We start from the raw sequence: 11,246 nt of genomic DNA, 5'->3' as shown, positions 1-11,246 counted from the left end.
TGCTGCTAGGGCTAAGTGTGACTTTTTGCATTGGTTGTGTCTGCGTTATAAGTCTAAATAAAGCATCTTTCAAAAAGACTAAGTTCAACTAGCAACATTCTTAATTTGTTTTCGTCCTGCCTATCAAAGAATTTGAGTGCGATTCACAGTTGGCACACATTTGTTCAGGTTCCATCTGCACCCAAACAGCAGTTCACCTGAATTATGCATGCTAGATGTGAAACCTGTTCTCCACGATATTATGAGATGTGTGATGCGCTTGATGGGGCTTCATGACGACCGGCACTGCCGACGAGAGGCACTCTGTAATCGTCACATTTTTATTATTTGGTAGAGACCATCAGATACATTTAGCGTAGTTACACATAGGCACATACACAATTAACAAAAAGCGAGAGGGAAACCTTGTTCTTTGATGATAAAAAGAAAAATAAAATCCAGCGACCCTTCATAAAGAAAAGAAACAGCATTTTCTTACTTTGAACGAGAAAAGGCCACTTATGTAACACTGAGAAACGAACAATGTGCAAATGCAGACACATACACACACATACATGCACACGCAACAGCTACGAAGAAAAATGAAGGAAGGAGAAAAACACAAGTGATTTGAAGTACACGCACTCGCCAACAAATGAAAGGAGTGCGCAACAAGAAGTGACACACGATTATCTCTCTTTGGAAGCCACGGGACGCGCACAAGGTAAAACGTGGAAAGGGCCGGGGAACAGAGTGGTGCAATTCTCTCTGCGAGACATGAATGCCACGATTGATGAGGACAACAGTGGGAGGAAGTGGACGCCAGAAAACAAGAAGGCCTGCGTATGACTAATGCAACACAATGTTTAAAAACTGACTCCTGTCATATTCGGCCGCCTCTGATGAACTCTTTTTCCTCTACAGTAGAAGGCACCCCCTCGGCTATCCAGTGGTGCATCCGCCGGCATGGGGGGCTACAGCTAAACGAGAAAGGAGCTTGCGAACCCAATCACGCGTAACAAGAAAAAAAGAAAGGACCTCGATGGCAGGCAAGCTTGCAGTTTGGTTGTACCCTTTCTTTGGCGGCCTCGAAATGGAACGTTTAGAAGTGGCGTGCTGCTGGCTTCCTCCCACCTCACCTCCCCTTTTTTTGCTTGAGCGGTTTGAAGAGGAGGAGGGGAAGGTGCCCCTCCCTAGTGTTAACTACCCTAAAAACTGCTACACTTGAATGATGCTCTCCACCTCGGCAGCACCCAAACAACTGGGATGACAGCATGCTAAATCCCAATCCATATGCACTTTGCTCTCTGGCGGTATACTGCTGTAATCTGCTCTTTTCCCTCATCCCCACTTTCGTTCTCTTCTGGTGCTGAGCTTGCCTACTAGCAGAGCCAGCCCATAGCCAGAGGTAGTGCAAAAAAAAAAAGGAAGAACTAGAAAAAGAGATTGATATCTACAAAAACTTGCACAGAAAGTGTACTTAATGAAGAGGCTGGTGACACAGTACAAACATCAAGCCATACCTTCTATTCCAAAGTCTTTTTTCTTTTCCAGATAACCCCAAGAAAGCATCAGCACGTTGTGCAAATCAAAATAAGCCATTAAATCCAGCCCGCCAGATTTGAGCTAAAAGACCAATCATTTTAATAAATTTTAGCACATTTTATCGGAAGCTTTCATTTTTTTGAAGCATTGCAGTACTTTCTCCTTCCACCTCAACAACAACAAGCATAAAAAGTGAACAAAGTGAAGAAATAGGAGACAGGTACAAAACAGTGAAAAACACCACTCTTCTCTACCCGTGAACAATGCTTGCCCAGACACTATTCGTTAACAGGCTGTCATGGCTCAATGTGTGCCGCATTCCTACTTGAACACTCTGTACAACCAGATATACAAACAGGGTAGGTCTGTGTGTTTCTTGCCCTCTTTGCCCGAGACTCGGTTGGGAGAGTTCCAGAACAGGGTCTGCACGCTTTCTATAAACGTGTCATTGTAACATTAAGTTATAAAATACCCTTCAGAATTTCTTTTTTTAAGCACATTTTTCAGCAGTATACCAAGCTGTGCAGGCAAAGAAATGCACTGTTAATTAGCCACCCAGAACCCTTTCTTAGTAAGATAAAACATCCCTCGAGCACAAAGCCTTAGCAGAACAAACTGCATGGTTACTGCTCTCTTGAAAGGGGCAGGGAATGTAATAAGTTGGGAAAAACAAACAACGAAAACAATTCACCACGATCGTACCCTTGAGTGCACATCATCATTGAGCCAGCGAGGATGCTGCCTGCAGGAAAGTTTAAAGTTTGACGACGCACAGTTGCTCGATGTTTTTAACACCATTTTTGGTTGCAAGTTACACAAAAAGACTCACTGCAAACCCTGTTCAGGAGCATCCGACAAAACCAGAGTGTGCAGCACAGTTTTTGCATCTACAAGTGAGTGAGACGATTTTGCTATTGGTTTGCATTCATTGTTTTTGCTTCTTTATACACAGGTGAAAGAATGAAGTGTAACAGTGCATGTCATAGGTTAGTTATGTCCCTTCTGACTGTTTATTTCTGTTGGTGGTGGTGGTGGTAATCTCCTCTCTTGGCGCGTGTGTGTGTCATGTTTTTTCCTCGGGTTTTGTCTCTCCTGATCAAGATGTCTTCCGCTGCCCTTCCCCTCCCCTAATGTTGTCTCTCGTGTTTGAAGAAGAAGAAGCAATTGTGACGATGTTGGAGCCGCCCCTCTGTTGGCTGCTCGAGGCAGAAAGGGGAGAGCTTCACAGCTGCAGTCACCTCGGCTGCCCGGCTCAGTACCTTGGCCCAGACGACGAGAAGCACAGCTTGAGAATGTAAGGAAACTTGCCGTCTGCGAAGCACAAAAAGGAGCAAGCATGGCCACATTTAAAGGGGTCATGCCACGGTCATCCAATATATTACAGTTTTGTAGTCTGGCAGATAATACTGGACCTCATTATTCTATTTGCAAAATTTGAGTGCCCTAGACACATTATTTTGAAATAAGTGGCTGAAATTGACACCTAGAAGCTCCTCCCACCGACAGCGATCACCATGTTGAAATGCTTGGTGACATCACAGAGCGACACCGGCCACCGTATCGTCCGCTGCTGTGCCGGCGCCGATAAGCTGGCGATACACTGTACTGTGTTCACTCTTGCTAGCAAGACTCCCAATAAGTGCATTCAGCATGTTTCTGAAAACAGAACACTAGACTATAGTGAAGTGCGAATTACTTCTTGCCCAGGCATTCACCTTCGGTGCAACCGCCTCCATAGTCCGATGGCAGCAGTAGGTTGCCATGTGACGGAAAAAGTGAAACTGAGGAAACTGCAAAAAACCAACAACTTCAGAATACAATGCCTTCAAAGATTCTATTAAAATCAATTATATTAATAACAAAAAAACTGCCTGTGCATTACAGCTGATTAGGCTGTTCGACTGTTCCACTCGAAGCTCTTTGTAATGCTGCCTCCCGCGTCGCAGAATTGAACCTTAATTGGTTTGTAAGGTTTAACATCCCAAAGCGACTAAGGCTAGACGGTGTAGTGGAGGGCTCCGGAAATTTCGACCACCAGGGGTTCTTTAACGTGCACTAACATTGCACAGCCTACGGACGCCACTCCGTTTCGTCTCCATCGAAGCACAGCCCAGAATTAGATCTCATCACTGCTTCAGCAACAGCCGCTTTACAAGAAATCAGCGAGGCATGCTTCGTCTTGGGCATTAGAGACCAAATCATTAAATGGAGTGTCTCACTGGCATCTGCTAGGTAAGTTTTTGTCATCAAGGGGCTCATACAAAGGCAGCAGTGCCTAGATGGCATAGCTGGGCAGGTTCTATAGGTGTTTTGGTGGCTACTCTCCCCTTGCTGTGGCAACATTGTGCTTGCACCACTTGTTGGCGCCGTGTGGGAACAGGGCATGGTTTGGGCACTCATCAGTTGATGTCATGTGGTAGTATGTGGCCATCACCACCAGACGCACGAGATTTCAAAGCCCAGTCATTATTATAATTGCAGAGTTTGGTTACTGAGCCTGCTGTCAGTCGTTCTTTTCCGCTCTAGCTTTGAGAATGCTCTGCTTTTTGCTTCTGGACAAGATTCCGTGAAGCACTGCCCATGGGCTTTTGCGCATGATTTATGCAACCTTCCCTTTCAACCGGTATGAAACCACACGCTTTGGCCTCTTTCACTTGCTTGCTGCCTCTGTTGCAGAGTATTCCGTGTGCCAAAACCTACCTCCTGATTTTGAGGAAAAGCTTGTAGCATTCCAGCACTTCGTTATCAACAAGTGGCTGGAGAAGGACTACAAACTGGGCCAAATCGGTAATGCCAATCAGACTCCAGTATGTTTCGACAAGCCTGTAGCGTATACAGTCAACGAGGAGAGCGCAAAAGAGGTGAAATTAAGAACTGCTGGGTACGAGAAGCAATGTTTTACAGTGATGTTATGTTGCGCGGCTGATGGGCAAAAACTGCTGCCCTACATAATATTTAAGCAGAAGACGCTTCCAGCCGGAGAGGTTTTCCCTAAATACACTATTGTGCGCACTCATGAGAATGGATGAATGAGTGGTGCCCTTGTCGAAGACTGGGTGAAGACCGTTTGGCAATGCCGTTACGGGCACCTGTTGTTCAAGGAGTCACTCCTCCTTCTCGATTCCAACCGCGGCCACTTGACAGATGTCGTTGCGGTGACACTGGGAGGTATGACGAGCCAACTACAACCGCTCTATGTTGCCATAAACGAGCCATAAGGATAGGCTATGGAAGCATTATAATGACTGGCTGACACTGCAAGACCACCAGCTCACACCGGCCGGGCGCATCAAATGTGCTTCACTTAGCCAAGTGGCGAACTTGGTCGCCGTGGCACGAGATGAAATTCTGGCCAAACTGATGGTGCGAGCCTTTCGAAGGTGCAGCCTCTCGATCATGCTGGACAGAAGCAAGGACAGCGCGTTGTGGGAAGAAGCCAGCGACAAAGAGGACAGTGATGTCGGAGAAGAGGATGATGAGTCGGCATTGCACGTGAGCGTCGCAAGCATAATAAAATGCATGTTCTAGACCCAGTCAATGCCTTTTTGTATCCAGCTTAGATTCGAGTAAACCTTTTTTATTGCGAAAGCAATACTATTTTCACTTTCAAACCTTTGCGGTGCGACGGAGGTGCACATGAAATGACCTTTCGCATGACCTCTGTGTGACGTCATGCCTCAAAGCTGGGCGACCAACTCGCGCCATCCGTGATAGACGGCGGTGCACATGAACGGCGGCCTAACTCCCGCTCTCTCCGCCAGGAGCGCCACAGGTGTTGTGACGTTATACAGCTGTATAAAGCGGCGACCGACTCGCGCCGTCCGTGAGAGACGGCGGTGCGCATGACTACGATGCCGCCACTGCTAAGGATGCTTTTGCAACCTACCGGTCTTAACCAAGCTAAGCCTCTGCCATTTTTTTTTTTTTCCCTGACTCTGATTTCCAGGGGGTCAACCTAGAATCAAGGCCAGCCTAAATTCGAGTAAATATAGTATGTATTTGAAACAAGTCTAGCACATCAATCATGTAAGCTTCACTCAAGTGACATGCCAACAATGCTAACCTAAACAAAGATGGCAGGAGAGCAAACTTACTGGGGTTGTTGATTGGGGTGTGGTTAGAGATGATTAATGCTTCGATGGCTTCAGAGACAGTCTCAAACTCCATCAGGCCCGAACTGCTACGTTCCGCTGAAAGGAAAGAAGAACAGATCATCAAGAAAATGTGTGCGACCGGTTACGATGCAACATCAAAAAGACAGCGATGCCAACCTGGACAGAGTTAATTATAGACAAATTTGGAGGGCTATGAAAAGCCGTTCATTTCATTGTCACAAACGTCATTTGCTGCACTTGTGCAGAATGTGCTTAGTTGTTTAAATTGCCCTTTCTTGTATGCTAGCACTGTGCCCTGCATGAGTAAAGTCATCTGGGGACAAATACTTGCAGTATCATTTGTCTGGCAGGTGACGCCTCGAGAAGACGCCATTACAAGAATCCATCCAAATAAACGAGCCTTGACGCCACTAGCATTAGGCGCGAAACTACAGTGGCAGTCTGAACCAATGGGATTCAAATAATTAAGCCTTACTGTTCACATATGGAATTTAACGTCCCTATGTGACATAGAGGCCACTAGGGGACATTGAACTGGAAGGCTCTGGAAGTCTTTTAACCACGTGGGGTCCATTACCACGTAACATTGAACAATCCAACATGCCAACTTTGAGGTGTGATGTGCTGACAATATTGAGGAAAAAGAACGAGCAGGAGCAGGACTCACTCTTTGATGTGAACATCTTGACTGACGTCGGCACAGGGCAGCCCAAGTCATCAAACAACTGCAAAGGACAAGAATAATGGGCAAAAGAAATTCTGAATTCAGTCACCGATACAGAAGAAGTAATTGCTGATGCGGCCATCTGTTCCAAGGGCTGCTCTCCCTTCTCTGCAGGTACTACTTTGCTTGCGATAACTGCCCACCATAACACCCATTCCAAATAGTTCTCTAAATTTCTTGGCAACAGGCATCACACAAGATGATAGAAAATTCTACTTCTGGGCAACTTTACGTGGCACTGTTGTGAAGGCTAAGCAGTAAAGGGAAGGAGACAGGCATTGGTCTTCGTGCCATGTGGAGTGGTTTGTTTGTTGTCATGGGCATGGGGTCAATGGTAAGTTTCGCTCTCTTTCCTGCACTGCCTTGGCTGCAGAGCAGCAGAAAGTTGTTCAGGAGAATACTTAAACAACCCAAGGAGTCAGCGAGAATGTGTGCCTTATTGAGAGGAGCCCTTATGAACATGCCACATGCATCAAAATGCCTGTTACCTGGAAGCAGTGAATGAAACAAATCATGATCTAAAAAATAGCGCGAAAAACACAGGGACAGAAAGGGCGATGCAGACAAGTGCTAACTCACAACTCTGAACGTTCATGAACGTTCACCAACTCGCCCAGATATTTGCGTTACTTAGAATGAAACAAACTTTCAACGAGAAGCAACAGGGCAACATCATGAGCATTGTGGTCAGCGCGAGAGGCATTGATTCCATTTTCTCTGCTGTTGCTTTATTGCCAGTTGAGGCATTCGACTGTTGCTCACCACAGGCGTTTTACTGAAACACATTGTAGTCCAGCATGCTATGATTACACTTGCTAAATGAGTAGACAGGCCAAAATGTTGGATATCTATTTCTCTATTTTGAATAGTGTGCAGAAGAATACTGTACATGAGGCAGGACATGAAATTCGCAAATGCCAGCCAAATAATTTGTAACTGAACCCTCTCTCTCGAGCAGTTTCGGTTTCAGTTCCAATTGCTGAATGACAGCCGTGACTCTCAGTATGGATACCAAGGGGAAGACGCCAGTAATGGGCACAGTTTCAGGTGGGAAATTTAAAGGAAGAGTTAGGGAGAATGGATGCAGCTCAGCAGATGATGACGCACCTTCTTGAGGTCATCCTCAGTGATGCCAAAGGGTGTGTTGAAGAAGTGGAGGACTCTGGATGGTGGCTGGATGCGGTTCTTGGAGGCGGCCTCGGGGTTGGTGAAACGGTTGTTGCGGTTGCCCATGAAGTCCTTGAAGGAGGGCGTGCCATCGGGCAGCTCAAAAGGCAGCTGCACATCGTTGAGAAATGCCTGCTTCGAGTAGCCCAGCTGCATCTTGCTCTCGAAGAATTGCGCATTGTTCAGGTGCCCCACGGCCCGCTCCACAGCCAGCGGGTCGCCCATCTGGACCATGGCGCAGCCGTCCTTGCTCTTCAGGAACTTGATCTGTACCATGCACAGGGAGCATTCTTGAACATTCATCCTACTCTGGTGTAGCACATGTGAGTGGTCAGTTTGCTAATTCACGCCTTCTGCAATGGAACCGTGCCCAATACTATAAAGTGACCCCAAAAGGATACCCGAGCGCTGTGCAATGTTAGCACTACTAAAGGAACCCAAATAGTTAAAATTATTCCGAAACCAAAACTACACGACAGATTTACTTCGGAAACGGCAAACACCATTGTCGTCGAGCCTGCCATAGTGCACACGAAGTGCGAGGGCATCACTGTTCCGTACGGTTGAGGCCTGGGGAGGTCCATTTTGGTGATCGCTGGCCGTGCAAGTTTTACCTTAACGTGATCGCTCGTCTAACTTAGCAGAGCAAGACCCGCCCGTCTGGTATCATGGATTTGCATTGTATCGTATTGTATTGGGTTTTATGGCGCATAGGCAACTAAGGCCATCACGCGCCAAACACAAGGTTGATTGTGTGTAGAGTTAGAAAGACCACTGTTTACGGTTCTGTCATAGTTTGTTTAGGACGCTGATTTCTTTTAAAAAATTCGACAAGCGCATTTTGTCCAGGTGGAGTGGGATGTGCTCATTATAGAGGTTTATGAAATGCCTTTTTCTTATTTCGTCGAGCTTTGTGCATGATACCAAAAGATGATTGATTGTGAGCTCATCTCCACATGCTTCACATGTAGGTTTCTCTTGCTGCAGGAATAGAAAGTTGTGTGTGAGGTGTGTGTGTCCAATGTGGAGACTGCATAGGATCACTTCGACAAAGCGCTCTTGATGGCTGCATGACTTTCATTCTCCGATTATAGGCTTAATAAGGTGTAGTTTATTGTTCATTTCCTTGTCCCATGAAGTCTGCCATTTTGTTCTTAGTTTACTCCGTATGATCTTCATGCAATCTTTGCCAGGAATGACGATTTGTTTTACTGTACTGTTACGGGCCTGTGCAGCACATTTGGACATCGCCGAAAAAGCGCTCTTAGTTCAGATTAACCAAATCAACGGAATTTTGCTGTATATGCTCAGCCTCTTTTCTACATTCACGGCAATGTGTGCAAAACAAAGCCTCTCCCAAGACCAGATAAACAGTTGAGGCATCTGACAGAGGACATCTGCAAAATCGACAGTGTCTGTGGCACATGAAAATCTGGCTGTTCCATGATAAAAATGTCACTGAGCTCTCCTCACACGCGAGTTCATCGCCTCAATTTCAGCTAAAATATCAATTCTACACCCATCCTACCTAGGTGCATTTAGTTCCCACAGACTTCTTTGCAAAAATCAAGATCCAGCTCAAAGATCAGTGTTCAGCTTCACTGTGCACATCCAGTGCAAATCACGGTAAGTGCATGACTATGATGACATATTCCAGCGGCGGCATGAACGCTGAAGGTGCTGCATGCTGCTCAAGGGAATATTTTAAAAGTATTAGTATGTAGACGTACATAAATAAAGCACTTCCTTTGTAAACAGAGCTAGTTTCAAACTTTGACACCACATTGTCGATGATGACTGTTTATAGCACACCTTTCTGCGATCACTAGAATTGCTGATGCAACAGCTGTCATTTTGCCTCCATTACTTTCACTTTTGCAGCTGCAGTTAATTGGACCTGAATTCCAGAATATGAAAAATAAAGGGGGAAGACAAAACAGCAACACAGAGCCATGGGATCATGACACTTACTAATAGTAACAAAAAATCTACACAAAAGCTCTGTGTACAGCTTGTTCTTGCAATGAAGTTTCTCCTGTCTTGTTATACGTGTGTACAACAGCGGATACAGCCAGTTTGTGCAAAAAACAAATCAATGAAGTACATGCGCTAGCAAGTATATTATATAATGTAACCTACACATGAGCACAGGTAGAAAGGGAGAAAAAAAAAAAAGAAAACATTCCAAGGCATTACACTAACAAAATGGCTGCAATTCGAATTATTCACTGAATTTAGTAAAAGGCACAGAAGCAAGCCTCACTAGAGACTGATGCATGGTTCAATGTTTGCAACAAGCAACACTGACCCTGACAACGTTCCCATAGAGACAAAGCAGGTTGAACAGCTTTTCTGCATTCATCTTCTCCGAGTTGAGCCCATACACCATCAACACTGAGCCCTGGTGAGGCCCCGCAGCCTGTGGGGATGAGTTGGTGGCCCCCATGCCGTAGTTGGGTCCCTCACGGCTGTTAGGAAAAAGAAGAGAAAAAAAAGCGCTTTAAGCCAAAAGCAGTCAGTGCCACCATATCTTTCATGCTCATTTACAGGTGCCAACATTTATACCATCTACAGGGCAAACGATTGATGGCAGGCAATCACTGCTTGACAGCTTAGCCCGTTGGCCTCGCCACTGTCATTGTCAAGGAACAAATTTCGTCCCCAACTTCTGCTGTGCCCTTTGGGAAGCAAGGGGCAAGAACTGCGGTACACTGCATTGCACATTTCCATACCTGCCAACCTGAAGATTTCAAAATCGTAAAACCTTCGCGACTGGGAGAGGGGGAGGGGGGGGGGGGGGGGGGGGCTTTTATTTTTCTTAGTTCCCAAGAATTTACCTGTAATGATAAACTTGCTCCCTCACCCACAAGCGAAATGCGTGTCCTGTAGAGTAATGAGCGAAAGCTCCATTGGGTCACGATTTATTTTTGCAATGTTTTTAGGGTTGCTGACTTTGTCTGCCATAAGTGGTCCAGCGTGATCACTGACACTTAGCCGGATGTGTTCAACTAAAAACGCCGTGAAATGGCATTCTGCACAAATCATACCGAGGTCGCTATGGCTTGGCTGGCTGTCAGCAGCTCGCAAGTTACCTTGGTGCTTTTTCGAAGCGATGTGGATCTTGATGTCGGACTTGCCACGATGTGAAATGTTAACATCACAGGCACACGTGGTGCAAAATACGAACTTCTCTCCTTTCTTAGACGGCACAAAGCGTGAAAATTCTGACGTGTACGACTTCAAAAATACTTGGAAGTACTGTTGCGGCTTTGAGCCCGCCATTGCACCGCGAAACCGCGATTGCTAAAACACCAGAGTCGCATTGTGTCAGATGCGGCCGCAAATCACACGAAAACAGAGGCCAACACCCAATTCGTCCAAACACGTGAACAAAAGTTTGCGGAGGCCACATGGAGGCCTGACCAGCCTGACTACAGATACTACAGCCACTAGCCTGGAGAAGGCGGTATCGAGTTTTGGATATGAATTCATGTCCCCACGAGTAGGCGACAGAAGTCATTACAACGTTTGCAGCTGCTGATGATGATATCACGAACATGTGTTGCCCTCTCATGGCCGCAAAAGATACCACAATAGTGTTAATAGATGTCCGCAATTTTTTTTTTTTTAATAAAACATTTTCCAAAAAATTTCACACAAGATTCATAAAATCGCAAGACTGTTCAAAATTCGTACACTTTACGAAAAATTCGGAA

General features: G+C 45.8%; 1 protein-coding gene across 3 annotated transcripts in view; it reads right to left on the bottom strand.

Moving 5' to 3' along the window:
- Window positions 1-304: 304 nt before the first annotated feature.
- Window positions 305-11,246, bottom strand: part of sm (heterogeneous nuclear ribonucleoprotein L) — a 124,004-nt gene continuing 113,062 nt past the window's right edge. For all 3 annotated transcript variants that reach the window (XM_084581950.1, XM_084581951.1, XM_084581952.1), the window contains 5 exons: window positions 9,839-9,998; window positions 7,471-7,797; window positions 6,307-6,364; window positions 5,619-5,714; window positions 305-2,835 (listed from right to left, as the gene is read on the bottom strand). In XM_084581950.1, the coding sequence (XP_084438076.1) occupies window positions 2,777-2,835; window positions 5,619-5,714; window positions 6,307-6,364; window positions 7,471-7,797; window positions 9,839-9,998 (700 nt within the window). In that variant the 3' untranslated portion in view covers window positions 305-2,776. The remainder of the gene's footprint in view (window positions 2,836-5,618; window positions 5,715-6,306; window positions 6,365-7,470; window positions 7,798-9,838; window positions 9,999-11,246) is intronic.

Source organism: Amblyomma maculatum, chromosome 10 (assembly GCF_055883805.1).
Source record: "Amblyomma maculatum isolate TAMU_Amacu chromosome 10, ASM5588380v1, whole genome shotgun sequence".
Lineage (NCBI taxonomy): Eukaryota > Metazoa > Arthropoda > Arachnida > Ixodida > Ixodidae > Amblyomma > Amblyomma maculatum.
Note: the sequence above shows the minus strand (reverse complement) of the source record. Positions and strands in the feature narration are given on the sequence as shown.